We start from the raw sequence: 17712 nt of genomic DNA, 5'->3' as shown, positions 1-17712 counted from the left end.
CTTAGCAGAGAATAAATCAATGAATATACGTAATAGTAATTGCTTAGTTAATCTTCCAGGTCAATAGGTAGAGGAGAAAATGAGGGTGGCTGTGACAACACAAATAAGAATCAAAACACAGATCTTGCAGTCAATGACCCTTTATAATCTTGCTTGTTCAGGACTCTTGAGAGAAGATGGACACATGAACAATGAACTTTTTGTGTACTAAACGGTTTGCTTTAGAGAGCCCCTCAAACATGTTCTGCCACCCACCAGCTTGTGTCACAGCAGGAAATTGATGTAATACATGGGTGTTTGCCAGAAATAAACTTCATTTCGACAAATGGCCTTTTCAGACACAGCTCCCACTCGACCTCCCTCCCTCCCTCCTCCGCCTCTTCCTTTCCAACCACCTCTTCTTACCCACTTGGGTAAAAAGGCTTTTCCGGTTGCTTTCAACTATCCAATATATCAGAGCCCTGCTATTTTACTTAAAATCATTTAGGAATTTTTAGTGGAGAGCGACCAAAAGCTTCCGCGGACACGGCAGACCTGGGAATGTCAACAGCCAAAAGAAACTCAAAACTCAATGGCATGATTATTTTTAGGTCTATGAATGACTAGCTCACATGCGAGCGCCCTCCCTCATTTATATTTCCACCGTTTGAAAGAGTGTTATTGATACAAGCCTATGCGTAGCTTTCATTTTGTTAAAATACACAGGGGTGGAATGCGATGGAAAATGAAACAGACGCACATTACGACGCCCGCCGAGAATCTCAAGCATGCAAACTGCTCAACGCTTATTTCGGCGATTCAGGACAAACAACTTCTGAATTTAGCACAGGTTCCCATAATAACAGCATCTGAATAGGAAGAGCATTGGTGATGGACTTAAAATACTCAGTCCTAGACAAAAGGGAGGAGAAGGGGTCAGCCAGATGTTGAAGTAGCAATTAAATTTGATAATCCTTTGCAAAAATACTTTGTACTTGCAAATGGAAATTATGAAGTGATTTTGTTTTTAAACAAACAATCTTCATCTGGATCGTGCTATTTAGCCAATGGAAATAAATGTTTGTATATTCTAATGTAACCCTTAAGGCCAGGTAAAGGTAAATGTTCCCCTTGCACATATGTGCTAGTTGTTCCCGACTCTAGGGGGCGGTGCTCATCTCCATTTCAAAGCCGAAGAGCCAGCACTGTCCGAAGACGTCTCTGTGTCATGTGGCCGGCATGACTAAATGCCAAAGGCCCACGGAATGCTGTTATCTTCCCGTCAAGGGTGATTCCTATTTTTTCTACTTGCATTTTTACATGCTTTCGAACTGCTAGGTTGGCAGAAGCTGGGACAAGTATCGCGAGCTCACTCCATTATGTGGTGCTAGGGATTCAACAAGCTCAGTGTCTTAGCCACTGAGCCACCCTTTAAGGCCAGGTAGCGTCTGTCAAATGTTCTGGATTTTATCCAATTTTCATGATCCTTGATAAAAGACTTGGGATTAGTAAATAAAATATCTAGAGAGCATCAGCATGCCCATACCTGTTTTAAGATAATGATCATGCATTTATCAGCAAGTTGGAATTCCAATAGGATTCAGAGGAATTTATTAACAACTGATACCCTTTAGTTGTGAAATTCTTTGCTTTAGGTATTTAAAAAAACAATACTTACCGTATTTTTTGGATTATAAGACGCACCTTTCCCCCCCTAAAAGAGGGTGAAAATTTGGGTGCGTCTTATACACCAAATGTAGCTCCACCCCCCCCCTGCCCCCCCCCACCTTTGGCCTCTGCCTCCCAGCAATTTACCTCTTTGCAGCAAACGGGGCTTGTTTGCGGAGGCTTCAATAAGATATAGCAATCCCTGCAGCCTGTAACAGCTGATGATGGGGAGAAATTGAAAGTGAAACTAGCTGTTTGCTCCACATGGCAAATTACTGGGAGGAAGATTTTTTTTCTTGTGCTAATCAGGCTGTTTGCTGCAAGGAGGTAAGTCAACAACTATAAATGCCTACAGAATGTTCAAGTTATTAGACTTATTTTTTAAAGACTGCTTTATTAGTGGTTCTAGACAACTTAACAAAATGAAGAAGCTTTTTAAAATAAATGCTTGATCTGAAGAGGCCCAGCGCTATTGTTTTAAAAAGTGCTATTCTTTTAAATAGCAGAGAATAACTATACTTCCAGAAAGCACATTTTAACAGCATCTGTACAAGTATAGTCTGAAATATAACACTACAAACAGTGAATATTGTCTGTACTGTTTGTTGCAAGGATGCAAATTGCTGGGAGGCAGATATTTTCCCCTTGTTTTCCTTCCCAAAATCTAGGTGCGTCTTATACTCCGGAGCGTCTTATACTCCGAAAAATACAGTCTCCTTCAGAGCCAATGCACGTCCCCATTTAAAAAAGAAAGCCAGATGGGTTGGATAGGAATCCAGACTCAAGAATTAAAAGTAGGTCCTATTATTTGTGGGTTCTGACTAGCCAGAGGCTCGCTATAGATGCACACAATTCCTTACCAGCTGAAGCCGTGTTTGTTGGAAGGGGTGTATTTCTCCAAGAGCGCGGTTAATTTCAGGAGGGAATACTTCTGCAGCAAGTTCATCTGTGCAACGGACTGACAGTCGATCTGTAAGGCAACTGAACTTAAGCTGGGTCGATGGGAACTCTGAAAGCTATGCCACCTCATTCTGTGCCTTCAAAAAAGAAAGAGACAACACTGAATGATTATGAACCACAACAGGTGGGAAGCCAATGCAACTGGGTGGTTTGGAATTATATCCCAATACAGGTAGTCCTTGACTTATTAAGCTACAACGGCATTGAAAAAGTGACTTATGACCGTTTAACAATTACGACCTTTGCAGCATCCCCGTGATCATGTCATAAAAATTCAGATGCTTGGCAAGTGGTTCATATTTATGACGGTGGCAGCGTCCCGGGGTCCCCTTTTTGCGACCTTCCGACAAGCAAAGTCAAGGGGGAAGCCAGATTTACTTTACAACCGGGTTACTAACTTATCGATTGCAGCGATTCACTTAACAACCATGGCAAGAAAGGTCGTAAAATGGGGCAAAACTCACTTAACACGTGTCTCAGCAAGAGAAATGTTGGGCTCAGTTCTGGTCATAAGTCGAGGACTATCTGTATAGACTTGTCTTGCTTCAGAATCTCAAGTTTCTGTGAATATTAATTTTTGTAAGCTATTTGTGCAGAATGTATGGTGCTAGAGTGTGTTTGAATTGTCAAATGTTTGAATACTTATTGTAATACTGTAAGAATTTTATCCGGACTGACCCCATTGAAAGTGTGCATGTTGATAAACCAAATATAGAAAATTTAAATTGGATTGTTTACTTGAGCACAAACATCTGAAGAAAGAATTCATGAATCTTGGATCAAACTTTCCTCAAAGGATTTCGTAATAAAATGACACAGTGGAGGAAGAGAGCTATCTGGACGAACAAACTGGGATAATTTAAGTCTCCTTGTATTCAGTGTTTCTCAGATAATCCATGATACAGAACTTAGAAAAAAAATATTTTGGCATTTAATAACACAATCAGCAATATTAGCCAACTATATCACCATACGTGGATGATTTAACTATTCTTATACTATGGAAGGCAATTAAGAATTATTTTGTGTCACTCCTACCGCAGTATCTGCTCGTCTTTTTTTATAGAGTAAGTTCTAATTTAAAGAAAGGCAATTAATTTCTATATAGCTTCTGCAACATAATTGCCAAGTACAAAAATCTTGTTGTCTAGAAAAAATAACCAGTTTGATTATCTTAGAAAAATCAAATGTAAGAATATATCCTTTATCGAGCCAAAAATATTCTGATGTGAACCATTTCTAACCCAGTGGATGGCTGCTGGCTCCATCAATCTGTAGGTTTTCGTGAATATGCCTACAGTATTTATCTTCTATTTGGAGAACATTAATACTGAAAACTTTTCTTGATGCCTCCAATCACTGCATATTTTAAAATTACGTTTGGAAGGCATCTCCCACAGAGGAAACAAGGAGGAACAAGCAGATTTCATTGCATTGTTTCAAATTACTCTTTCCCCTGCATGGTCTGTTTATTTAGTAAATATGAAAGGTATTTTAAATTTACTTTTCATTTCATAAAGTCCTGAAGTTTCCTTCAAACCATCTCGAGAGTTATGCGTGACAGGCTGACCTAAGCTGATTCTTGACCTTGAACTTTTCTACCTTCTGGCATAAAAGGCAGGATAATAACTTTCTCTATGCCCAATGCCCACATATGATTATAGTAAAGTTGAATATTAAAAAAATGTATGCCGATATGAATAAACGAACATGTACTTCATTCTCATGCGTGCTAGTCTTCTTAGACTAAAATCTGCGTCCACTGACCTGTTGGAGCGGGTCAGTGATGCCCCCACCCCAGAATCCCTTCTCTCCTGGATTCCTACGGCCTCCTCTGTTTCATTCAGTGAATTCCCCGTGCTGTCCAGATCACTAGGTATGGTCCTGTCGTTGTCCACATCTAGCAGGATTTGCTTGGGAGACGAAGGGCATGGAGAAATGGAGTCCAAAGCTGAATCAGAGTCCCCTTCGTCAGAAAATTTCTCTGACCACTGGTTCACAATTTTCTGCATGCCTTTGACGTGATATAGGATGTCGTCGAGTTCAGGAAAGAGGTCCTCGTTCTCCAGATCGGCCAGATTTCCTGTGCTGGAATACAATATGGAACCGGGCACGTTGTCATAAATGCTGAGCCGGCTGCAGACCGAACTGGAGGAGTTGCGTCTCCTTCCTAGGCTCATGTCTTTGGAGCTGTCAGAGCTGTTCTCACGCCGGAGAGAAAGATGCCCGTGTCCATGGAAGCTTCCCGTTCTCCAGTTCACCGGGCTACTCTTTGATGGAGCAAAATTGCCATTGGAGAGGGCTTTGGGGAACGTTCCAGGTTTGTGGTCTTCAGGGATGAAGAAGACCGTATCTTCTGCAAAGCTGTCCCTGTTTTTAAAGTTCTGTTCCATGACATCATTAAACGTTGATTGGTTGAAAGGATCGAAGCCTTCCAGGTACATCCCCACCCGCTTATTATAGGTGCCCAGGCTACGTGTCCTTGTGATGGGGCTGGGGGTGCTAACCGCGCTGCTCGTCTCTGACTGGCTGCTGCTACTACTGGTCTGCGTGGAATTGGAAACGCTTCTTTTGCGGACCATGGGGAAATTGATGTGGTTGCCGTTGAGGGTGGAGATTTCCACGCAATTGAGTTGCTTCAGTTTCTCTTCACCCAGGCCTTCTTGCAAAATCGGACCGCTGATGATCAGGCCAAGCTTGGACGGAGTTTTACTCTTCCCGTGATGGGAGCCTTTGATTTTTAGGCTTTCCATCCTCTTTAGCAGGCTTCTCGTTTTGGATTTGGTGTTTTTCTCGTTGGCTTTCACACTGCCACCAAAACTTGATAACACTTTTGTGGAGGGCAGGCTGCCCTCGTTTTCCACAAGCTTTCCCGAAGAGGTGATGCTAATGACCGAGTTTGTCCTGGTGGTGACTACGTCGCCCTGGGAGGTAGTTGGCTGGCTGTTGTTGCTGCTCATGCTGTGGATGGAAGTTACCTCGGGATGTTCACTCTGCTCCATCAGCATGTTCTCATGACTGGTTGCATTGCTAAGATGAGCCACTTCCGGGGATGTGGAATTCATATCGAACTTTGGAGGGAAAATGTTAAATTCTTCCAGTCTGGACCACCTTTTGCTCTCTCGCTGGAACATCCACTTTCCACTGATTGCACAAGGCTCATCTTCATCTGAATCTTCACTCTGCAACAAAACAGGGTACCATGAATAAGCTCAATCGTTTGCTAAAGGATTGCACCCGAATGACTGAGCTAAGTGAGAATTCTAGGAACTGATCTGGCTACAAAATCAGGTATACATTTGTTCTCGTGGATCCTATACTTTCTTGCAAATCAACTCAGCTAAGTACTAAAGGGATTAATTTAGTTTCACTCCATGAAGCATTACTGCACGTCCGTTCCACTCATCGCATCACAAGTCCACCAAGTGGGTGGTTGATTATGTATTTCAGTTTTAAAAAAAGTTATCCATGTGGCATTATAGAGGTCACAATGTCACTGACTCTCAGCCCTTTGAGAACAATTTAAAGTGCTGATCATTATCTATAAAACACTAAAGTTCTTAGAATCTGGGTGTGCCTAACCACACAAACCTGCCACAAAATTCTTCCATTCCCATCACCGCTTGAAGCCAGGACTTTCCAGATGGAGAAATATCTGAAATGTCTTTCTAGAAATCTTCATCAGACGCTACCCTCCCCTAAGTGAAATCCAGGTTAACTAATGACTACTGTAATAAGAACCGTGTCCTTGGGGGGAAAAAACATTCAGCTACTGGAACTAAATGCTTCTGCTAAGTATTGACTCAAATAAGGCCATTGGAATGTATCCTGCCGGTTTGTTTGATTTTTATATGTATTTGTTTATTTCTGGTTTCTGACCTAGATACCTTAAGGGATGGCTGCCTGCTGTCTCTTCTTCCATATTATAATAATTCTCACCTGTCAAGTAATCTGTATACCATGCAGTGCAACAACTTATATAAATATACAACCAATCTACTACAACCATATTCAGATCATTTTCAATAGGCTTTTGCCTTCATATTCTGTTCATCATCTGAGCTTCCATACTAGTTTCTTTGATTCATAACTTATTAAATGTCAACAAAGTACTGAGATGAATGGCAGAGATTCCTATCCTAGGATTCTAACCTTGAGGATTTTAGGTGGTTGGACCAATGTGATTCATTCCTTCCTTCCTTCCTTCCTTCCTTCCTTCCTTCCTTCCTTCCTTCCTTCCTTCCTTCCTTCCTTCCTTCCCTCCCTCCCTCCCTCCCTCCCTCCCTCCCTCCCTCCCACCCACCCTCCTGTAGGTGATTTTGTTGCTATTAGAATTTCTTTGCTTTATAATCTAATGTTCCATTAGTCATATTGGATATTATTAATATCAGTGAAAAATTAGGACGTTTTACTTAACCAAATAAAGGCAACATTTCTGCAACCTTAGTTACTATGGATAGTTTTCCTACATTGATTTACCACACTAGTAATCGCGATAGCAGACTTATATATCGCTCCATAATGTCTTACAGCCTCCTCTAAGAGTTTACAGAGTCAGCCTATTGCCCCCAATAATCTTGGTCCTCATTTACCGATCTCAGAAGGACGAAAGGCTGAGTCAACCTTGAGCAGGTCAGAATCTCCTGGCAGTCAGCAGAGTTAGCCTGCAATCTAATCGTTGTGCTGTCCCTAGAATTATGAGATGTTTGAATTGTAGCAGCTTAGCTCTTTGCTCATGCTGAAGATCTGCCAAGTTTGCTAGTTTGGTCTAATGTTTAAAGCAGCAGGTTAGAAACCAGGAGGCTCTGAGTTCAAGTCAAAATTTTACTACTAACAGAGATACAAAAGTGGGCGGTAGGTATAAAAAGGTTGATTACCCCTGATTTAGAGACTCAAAAAAAAAAAGGAGAGGAATTTTAAAAATGACGATCTGATTAGACTTTTAAATTGGAAAATTAAAGCACCCCTTTTCTGAACTGATAAGCTTGGCTTTCCATTTGCATACGCTTTCCTAAGGGGTGGGAGGTGGGGAAGAGTTATGTGGACGGACAGGTCGTGGCACTTCCTTAGGGCATCCCGTTATCCCCCGACCCTGAAAACGTGCCTGCTAAAACGTGTGGCTTCCATTGGGAATACCTGCACTGTGACAACATCCGACATGCAAACGTCTTTGTTTCTAAATATTCTATTAATATTTAAAAAATAAAAACCAAAACCAAAGAAGTCGGTTTGGGCATGTGAACTTTAACTTTATATAAAAATAAAGAATAAAGGCTTGAAGGAAATCTAATTGTTCGAGTGGTGTTTCCTCTAAACAGAGACCAATTGTGCTTCTATGCCAGGGTTGTCAAACTCTGTTGATCTCACTGAGGGCCCCCATCAGGGTTGTATTTGACCTCGGGGGGGGACGGGGACGGGGGGCATGGCAGGTATGGCCAGGGTGGGTGTGGCCAGTTCAAAGTCACTTGTGTTGGGGGCATCTGTGGTGGCCAAATGCCAAGGCAGTACTTCACTCAGACCCCTCCCTTCACTCTCATTATAATCCCCCTCTTTCCTTTTCTTTTTCCTTCCCTCTTCCTTCCCCCTTTTCCTTATTTTTCCTTCCTTGCCCTCTTCCCGTCTTTTTCTTTCCTCTTTCCCTTTCTCCTTCTGTTCTTTCTCATGTGCTCAAGTGCCAAAGGGGAAATATTTTTCCTTATGTTTTGCTAGCCCTATGCCAGTGAAAACAGAGCTGTGTGTGTGTGTGTGTGGGAAGGTTGTGTGGGCTCCGTTTTCTCTGGCAGAGGGACCACGGGCCGGTCCTTTGCTGTTTCTAGGGGGGCCCAGATCTAAGCATCCCGTGGGCTGGATCCGGCCCATGGGCCTTGAGTTTGACACCCCTGTTCTATGTCAACGCACACAAAGGTGGCTTACAAGAGCATTTTCAGGATCACTCCCATCAACTCCGTACAATATTGCAATCGTTTTGTCAAATATACTTACCCGTTTCCTGTGTGGGCTGATTTCTAGTTTCATCATTGCACACTTGTTTAAAGTATTTAAACGCCTACGGAGAAAACAAAAAAAACCAAACAAGAAAGATTAATGGTAAATATTTTGTTCTGTGCCACCTGTTCTTCCAACTAAAGGATTACTGCAGAAGCTCTCGCTAAGGTTATTTACATAGAAACTAGGAAAAGAAGATCCTAAAAAACAACATTTCTGTTTAATCAACCCCATGGTACGTCAGCTGGATACCAGATTTGATGGAGTGGGTGGGACAGAGAGTCAAAAACAGAAACATCCTTACTACATCAGATGCCTTGTGACTCAAAGCCATAAAGGAGAAATTGTTCACCCAGAAGTCATTACACTGAAATAGCTTCAATACAGTCATACAAGGTTCTTGCTCCCATCGTGGAAAACTACTAGTGCCTTTCAGGGACAGAAAACTTGATATTCATGATGATAGTATATTACTTCGCAATAAACAACCTGCTTTCCTATAGTACTAAGTGGAATTGAAAGAGAATGACAATGAATTTCAAGGCACATCAGGAATTATTACTACTATTTAACCAACAGAAAGCCAGTCCCCTGGGGGTTTTATTTACGCGAGCTATTCTACGTCAAAAAGGGACTTGGTGGCTCAGTGGCTAAGATGCTGAGCTTGTCAATCAGAAAGGTTGGCAGTTTGGCAGTTCGAATCCCTAGTACCGCACAACGGAGTGAGCTCCCGTTACTTGCCCCAGCTTCTGCCAACCTCGAAGTTCAAAAGCACATAAAACTACAAGTAGAAAAACAGGGATCACCTTTGGTGGGAAGGTAACAGCGTTCCGTGCACCTTCGGCATTTAGTTATGCCGGCCACATGACCACAGAGACATCTTCGGACAGCACTGGCTCTTTGGCTTTGAAACGGAGATGAGCACTGCCCCCTAGAGTCGGGAACGACTAGCACACATGTGCGAGGGGAACATTTACCTTATTCTATATCAGCACTCCATCACACGCAGAATACTACACAATTGATTTCACAGGGCCACAGATGCACCTATCTGGCACTATTTATTTTTAGGAACCTTTTTTTCCCTTCCTTTCAAGAAAGCTGGAGGGATACTAGATTCTGGAAGACGTAGTAGTTGAGCAGCCCCACACAATTGAGAACCACACAATTCCCTATTTGGTTGTGTGTTTGACATGAATGATTTGCTGGATTAGAGGTTGAATCATCAAGAAAATAAATATTTCCTAACAACCAAAGAGTAGGTCCCTTTGTTAAGTGGACTCTCAAAATACCCCAAATCATAACCTATCACCAGTATGATTTCTATTTACATATTACGACTTGCTGGCAAGGCAAAGATACGACTTTTTTTTTCCTGGGACATCACACAGAAAAGAAATACTTCTTCCAATCAGCCTGAGTGTGGGTGGCACAGCTTTCATTGATCGTCCTATACCAGTCATGGTTAACTTTTTTGGTGCAGAGTGACCAAAACGGGCACACATGCAAACCCCCAAAATGCAATGCAAGCGCCCCGTGCATGTGTCCCGCCCCCCATGCATGCGCACACGTGTCCCCCGCATACGTTCTGCCCCCTCACATGCGTGGTAGATCATCTGGCCGGCGGGAGGTGCACATACATGGTGGAACTGTGCTGGGACGACGGCTTCCGTGCCCCCAGAGAGGGGGGCACAGGTTTGCCGTCACAGTCCTATACGAACAAAACTCAAAAAGGAAAATTCATTTTCTAGACAAAAGGCATCCACATTGTTCTTTTATATGTGTTATTACCTTTTCACTACAGCTCCAGGATACTTCTGCTAATTTGTCAAAAGAAAGGAAGACAAACCCATTAGACCGCCCCCCTCAGGGTTGGTCATTTTCTCATGTTACCTTACAACATATACACAGCTGTCTGTTTCTATCTCTGTGTTATCTCTGCATGTTGTAACTAGATACAATGCTGAGGGTTTTTTTTTTTAATAAAAAAAATCTAGAGTTGTTCATTGAAAGATATATTTCTGGGGATCTTAATTTAAAAGATAGGATAAACATACATTCCATGTGTATGTGAATGATATTATTTCCTATAGCAACTATTATACAAACACAGCTTATCTGTGTTTGGAAAAATGTAACCTGAAAAGACTAGTGTAGATTGGCCTTTTTTCTTCTTCTTAAACTACAGTTAGATGAATCTCAGATTAGGTTCAGACTGAATGATTAGCTGTGGTTAATAATAAATAAAAGCAAAAGCTTTTGAATTCTTTCTTGTCGCCGCAAAATAGTTTAGTACAAAGTCCTAAATAGGACACACCATCCAGGATGTCATCCAAGTATTATATTACAGTTTTCATTTGATTCACCTCCTAGAAAAATACTATCATTTTGTATTATTATTATTACACAATGGTATCACAGCGGCCAGTTGTTTCGCCGGATTTGGCATTGGTTACTAGTCGGGCCCCACCCAGGGGCCTAGGACGTCATAACGTATTTTCGTAATATCCGTGCAGATCCAAGCAGTGCGGCTTTTTGCATTTGACTGATGGTGATTTTGTCAATTTTTAACTGTTTTAAATGTAATTCCAGTGCTTTTGGAATAGCACCCAGTGTGCCAATTACCACTGGAATTATCACTGCTGGTTTGTGCCATAGTCGTTGAATTTCGATTTTTAAGTCCTGGTATTTTGCGATTTTTTCATGTTCCTTCTCGGTGACCCTGCTATCACCTGGTATTGCGATGTCTATGATTGTGACCTTATTTTTCTCAACCAGTGTGATGTCTGGTGTATTATGCGCCAGTATTTTGTCTGTTTGTATACGGAAATCCCACAAGATCTTGACCATTATTACTATTATACAATTGTATAATTGTATTTTTCAGGCTGATGTTCCCACCAGTTTGTTGCTGTTTTAATATTATAATTTTTGCACAAATTCCAGTGGATCACTTGTGGTACTGAATTGTGCCACAATTTATAATCAGTCTGCGCAATTTTTTTACAGCAGCTGAGGATGTGATCAACAGTTTCATCAGCTTCTTTGCAAATTATTATTATTATTATTATTATTATTATTATTATTATTATTATTATTGTTGTTGTTGTTACTGTTGCTACAACATACAGTCATTAATTAACAACCTTTCATTCAATGATCTTTTGAAGTTACTTAGGACTGACAGGTCCTTGAAGTTCCAGCCGTCCTATATCCTGCCCTCAGTCACATGATTGAGATCTGGACACTTGCCAACTGATTCATACTTACAACATCTACAGCATCCTGTAGTCACATGACTGCCATTTGCAATCTTCACCACTAGCTTCCCACAAGCAAAGACAATAGAGAAGTTGGCAAGCTTGCTCCTTTCACTTTTTCTCCCACACACTTCGCACTTGTGCTTTGCAGCAGCACCCACTCCCCAGACCACAAGTATTTACACCATCCCACTTGCACTTGTCTCAAACTGCCCCCGCCCCCCCACTTCACCTCATCATACTCGCCTGCCTACCTCCCTGCCTGTAAGCTGGCTAGGATTTGTGAATTCCTATTGGCTTTTCCATTGACTTTGTGGAAAGCCAGCGGGAAATCGAAAGTTGCTGCAAAGTGTGGCATTTGCTTAAAGGCAAGAACAGGAAGTGGGGAGATTGATGACGCTAAGCGATGAGGTCACATGACATTGTGCTTTACCAACCACAGCCTTATTTAGCTATGAAAATTCTGGTCCCCCATTGCTGTCGTTAAACAAGGACTACCTATGTTGCTATTCTTTCTCTGAAGTTCACACCCTAACCCGGAGCCTTCATTTGAGCTGCCAGAATGGTGTATTCTGACTTCAACATTTGAACTACACACAAGGATCTCTATTAAAGAAAAATCAGGCCCTTCATCTCTTAATATGAATTTAATTGCAACTAAATTAAGGACTTAATTTAGGTTCAATTAAATGAAAAACAGATTAATTCAATATAGTCAATACTATATGAATTTAATCATCTTTAACTGCCACCTTTTCATCATTATCAGTGGCCATTTGGAAGGTGCTCTGGCTACATGAGGCATTTGTACAACTGTGTACAATCTTTGTACACCTGAGTTCTTAAATGCCAAGACAACAATCCAATATCCTGCTGTGTCATTTTCACATTCTTACTTCAGCCATCATGTAAGAATTGGGTCTTAATGATCCTAATAAAGGTATTATAAACTCCCCGCAGCAAATATATGAAGCTCTACTATAGGGAATGTGACAGTTTAAAGTTACAATGGCATTGGCCTATGATCATTTTTCACATGTATGATCATTGCAGCATCCCCATGGTCAGGTGATCAAAATTCGATGCTTGGTAACTGACTCATACATGTGACAGTTGCAGTGTCCTAGGGTCATGTGATCAGTTTTTACAAACAGCCGAGAAGCAAAGTCAATGGTGAAATCAGATTCATTTAACAAATGTGCTACTCACTCAACAACTGCAATAATTGACTTAACGACTGTGGCAAGAAAGGTCATAAAATGGGCCAAAACTCACTTAACAAACGTCTCACGTAGCAACATAAATTTCAGGCTCAATCGTGGTTGTAAGTCGAGGACTATCTGTATAAATAAAGCAGGAGATCTTACACCGGTCTGAATATAGAAAACAGAGCTAATCTTGCAAATGTACCAATCCAGAATTTCCTGTTGCGTTTTTTCCATTAAAGTTATAATAATTAAATGGTTGGATCAAGGAAAACCATTTCATCGGTCCAGAAGTATTTTCTGCCTTGCCCCCTTATTAACTTCTGAATGGATACAATTAATTCAATTTCCAGTAAAGGGAGTAAAAAAGTCATATATTTCCAAAGGAAAGTGGTATTTGATTACAATATTGTGAATATCATAATTAACTTCAGATAATTAAAAAACTGCTCTTCCATCCTTTCTGTACAAATTATCTCTAGTAAATCTGGATTTCCACATTGCTTTAAAACAACAAACACACAGACATTTTACAATATTAGTGTCTCCCTTCAAGTTTATCTAATTCCAGCCTGTTGCATTCAACTAGTCCAAGCTCTTTGATCTGTTGGGAGAAACACATTTCCGGTTGGCCTGATAAGGGAGCATTGGATTCCAAAACATAATCTGTTTTAGAAGAAACCCTTTTTAAAAAAAAAACCAAACCAAGACTGTTGTGCAACTGAGCCAGCTAAAGACAATTTCCACCAAACTGTCTTTAAAAATAAAATGTACATCGTAAACAACATTTCACAGAAAGATAGAGAAGAAAATATGCACTAAGTAAGAAGAAAAGAAAAAGGCTTTAAAAAAAAAACCTATCGTGTTTCCCTGAAATTAAGACGAGGTCTTATTTTCTTTTGACCCCCTGAAATAAGTGCTTGGCCTTATTTTCGGAGAGGTCTTATTATTTTTGAAGTGTAGGAGGCCCCTTAAACTCGGCCCACGGATCAGCTGACCCAGAGAGGGCCAGAAGTTCTGTCTCTGTTTCTGGCACACTCTTGCCAGTCCTAATGTCTCTGGGCCTGCTGCTCTTTTTGCGGCTGTGACTAAGAGAAAGAGTGCGGTACCTAGGGTTTACGGGAGCAGCCTCCGCGAGGCTGTTCCGCGTGGATGGCAGGTACATGTTGGGCACATGGGGCATGTTTCCCCCCCCCCCAGGAAATGGCAGGGACCCAGCTGCGCATATTTTTGGGAATGGGCTTATTATCTGGGGAGGTCTTATTTTCGGGGAAATAGTCTATCGCAAAGTAAAGCCTTTGAGGCTCATGTATTTACAGCTTACGTACATTTAATTTAATTACCCCTTGAAATTGCAACGGTCTTGACAAGGTTGAAAAGTTGCTTTATGGCCAACTTTTACAAAATGTTGCACCACTCCTTCTGCAATCATATGATTGCAATCTAGGCACTTGGCAATCAGTTTGTTCTTATGACTGGGTAACAAGTACAATCACAATGGTGATATTTGCAATTTCCACTGCTGAATTCCCCAGAAAGCCACTTTGCTTGGATTTTGGCAAGGAGGAATTTTGGTCCTGAGTGAAGAGACATGTGTGCATGGCCTGAACTGGGCCTCCCTAGGGATCATACACTCCTTACCTTACTACTGCCTCTTTACTCTGGTGCTGAAAATCTTTCCTGCTGAAATGCAAGCTTCCTAAAACCCTCATTTAACAACTGCAACCAGGAATATCGGGATTGCAGTCATTGAGCAAAGCAATCACATGATGTCTCACTTAATGACTACTTTGCTTAACAATTGAGATTCTGGTTCCAATCATGGTTGCACAAAGTCTTCAAAACAGAATTCTTAAGTTTTCGATTTATACGGTATATGGTGTATATGTAACAGCCAACAGTGCTGGTGTTTTAAAGCAACAATTAGCAATAGCACTTAGACTTATATACTGCTTTGTAGGGCCTTATAGACTTCTCTAAGTGGTTTACAGAGTCAGCAACAGAGGTGGGTTCCTACCAGTTCGCACCAGTTCAGTAGAACCGGTTCATCAAATCTACCGAACCGGTTAGAAGAGGTTCCACCAGAAAGCAGGCCACACCTACAGAAGAGGTTCCAAAATTTTTTGAAACCCACCACTGACACACACACACACACACACACACACTCACACAGAGAAAGAAAGGAAGAAAGGAAAAAAAGAAAAAAAAAGTGAGAGATGAAAGAAAAAAAAGGAAAAAGGGACAGAGAGACAAAAGGAAGGAGAGAGGGAGAGAGAGAGACAGAGAGATAGATAGATAGATAGAGAGAGAGAGAGAGAGAACCCATGGCCAGCAAGCCACTCCCACCAGGTCACATGGCCGGCAAGCCACTGCCACAAAGGAGGCCACACCCACAGAGTAGGTTCAAAATTTTTTTGAAACCCACCACTGGTCAGCATATTGTCCCCAACAATTTGGATCCTTATTTTACTGATCTCGGGAAGATGGAAGGCTTAGTCAACCTTGAGCTGGTGAGAACTGAACTGTCGGCAGTCGGCAGAATTAGTCTGCAATACTGCATTCTAACCACTGCACCACCCTGGCGCTATTAACAATATGAGCTTTCTACAGAGAAAGTAAGAAATAATCTAAGTATGAGATTTAACATAATATGTACACTAAATAGGATTTGCTTCCCATATAATTCACTGTTCTTTTTCAAAATACTTGGCACAATAAATTTTTCATAGTAACTTTTACAAAACTAATGTGATCATCCATAACAGAAAAATACACCAGCATACTGTGCATGATAACATTGAGGCAATGGGCACAGGTGACATCATGGCAGTTAAGGTCTTTGTCTGATACTATGTAAATTAAGCTATGGATCTGTGTGGTATAATCTTCCAATTGCTTGCTAGAAGGGCAGAAACTAAGTTGGATTTAATACAAATGGAAAGTTTTCTCTCTAATCGTTAACTGAACGATCAGCTGAAAGATACTGGGTAGTGGGTCCATTTTTTAAGAAGGAGATACAATATATACATATTAAATAATTACAACTATTCAAAACGGATTTCATTTTTAGATAATCAGGTATCCAATTACCGCCTTGGAAATTAAAATAACAAAATTATCAATATCTGTTTAAAAAGGTCTGACTATAAGAACGATAAGCTTTTGAAAGGGGTTTTTAGAAATTCAATAACAATTTATGGACCCACAAGTTTAATTATATATCCATTATTACTCAAGAGAGACACTACTTATTTTAGAACTATGATTTACCAAGGTTTATTTTATTTGTAGAAATTCATCTCAGTTTCATAACAGATTTTTTTGTGTGTGAAAAATCCATGAAATGGAAAAGTTTGCTTTCTTACAGAAAAGATACGATAGGAGTATGCAATTTTTACTCTACTTACATATTTGAGGGCTCAGTTCATATTAGCTCCTTAATCATCCTTTGAATTCTTATTAATTTGTAGGATTAGTTCCCTTTGATCTTATATCAGTTTTCACCCTCTAACTACAGTATATATTTCTAATAGCACCACATGAGGAGAAGACAGAGTTACAACAGATTTTCATTACAATTAGTAGAGATACTATTACTACATTACTGTGGCGCCTGCAGTCACCATATACTTTTGGAAACCATACTGTCAGTTGTTATCTAGAGAACTTGAAGTACACAAACTTTTTAAAGCTACTAGCCTATGTTTGGCAGTTCAAAAATTAAACCACGTTCTCTTTTTGATAACATTGCACTGCACAATGAATTTCTATCCTTTTCTGTAATACACAGAAGACATCAAAGCAGAGAGCACCTGTCATGTAAATAACAGGCTCCAACTTTTTTCTCCACTTTGTATCAAAATTTCTGCTGGAAAAAGGTAATCTGAATCGGTGCAGGAAGCCAGTTTCTGTTTTATACAGAATAGTAAATGCTCAGTGCAGGAATGAACAGGTTGCATGTGCTTCTTCAGGTGTTGAATTGTGCATTCACGCTCATTGGTTTCCTGGGTGTTGAAAGTCTTAATCAAGCACTTGCCAAATTTGAGGCAGGTTTGAAAGACAACACGTTCCATGGCATTCTTTAGTTTCCCTCAACCAATGGAGCAAATTATAGAACTCAATGTACTTACCAAGATAGGCACTTAAGAGAAGAAACGTGAATGGATTTAGTCTGTTCATATATAACCACCTGAAGAACCACAATCACAGGTTAGCTGTCTGTTCCTCATCTCTGTGGCATGTATGGATAAGAAGCAGTCTTACCTAACAGTTGAAGGATGAATGCCCATTTATGCCAACAAGGACAAATCAGACCATCCCAAGAAGCATCTGTTCTGACTTCAAAGTTCACATAATTGTGCTTAAGAAATGTCATCACTCAGAACTGAAAATTTGTAGAGCACAGCCACGGATGTTGACACTGTCCTGGTGGAATGCTCTCAAAGAAATTCAGCAACAGCTGCTTTGCCAAGGCATATGGAAGAGTAATGGTTTCCATCACCCACTTAGTTACTTGTTAAGTGGAAGTCCTTTCTTATCACCTCCATGGCATATAAATAGTCTTTGAAACTGGCAAATCTGATCAAGATTTAAGAACAAAGCTTTAGGAGTACCAAACATATGCAGCAAATCTTCTAGCAGGATTATTGGAGATA

General features: G+C 40.7%; 1 protein-coding gene across 2 annotated transcripts in view; it reads right to left on the bottom strand.

The window, feature by feature from the left end:
- Positions 1-17712, bottom strand: part of DLC1 (DLC1 Rho GTPase activating protein) — a 280082-nt gene that overhangs the window by 14444 nt on the left and 247926 nt on the right. For both annotated transcript variants that reach the window (XM_032224432.1, XM_032224433.1), the window contains 3 exons: positions 8590-8653; positions 4375-5789; positions 2508-2684 (listed from right to left, as the gene is read on the bottom strand). In XM_032224432.1, the coding sequence (XP_032080323.1) occupies positions 2508-2684; positions 4375-5789; positions 8590-8653 (1656 nt within the window). The remainder of the gene's footprint in view (positions 1-2507; positions 2685-4374; positions 5790-8589; positions 8654-17712) is intronic.

This window comes from Thamnophis elegans, chromosome 9 (genome assembly GCF_009769535.1).
Source record: "Thamnophis elegans isolate rThaEle1 chromosome 9, rThaEle1.pri, whole genome shotgun sequence".
Lineage (NCBI taxonomy): Eukaryota > Metazoa > Chordata > Lepidosauria > Squamata > Colubridae > Thamnophis > Thamnophis elegans.
Note: the sequence above shows the minus strand (reverse complement) of the source record. Positions and strands in the feature narration are given on the sequence as shown.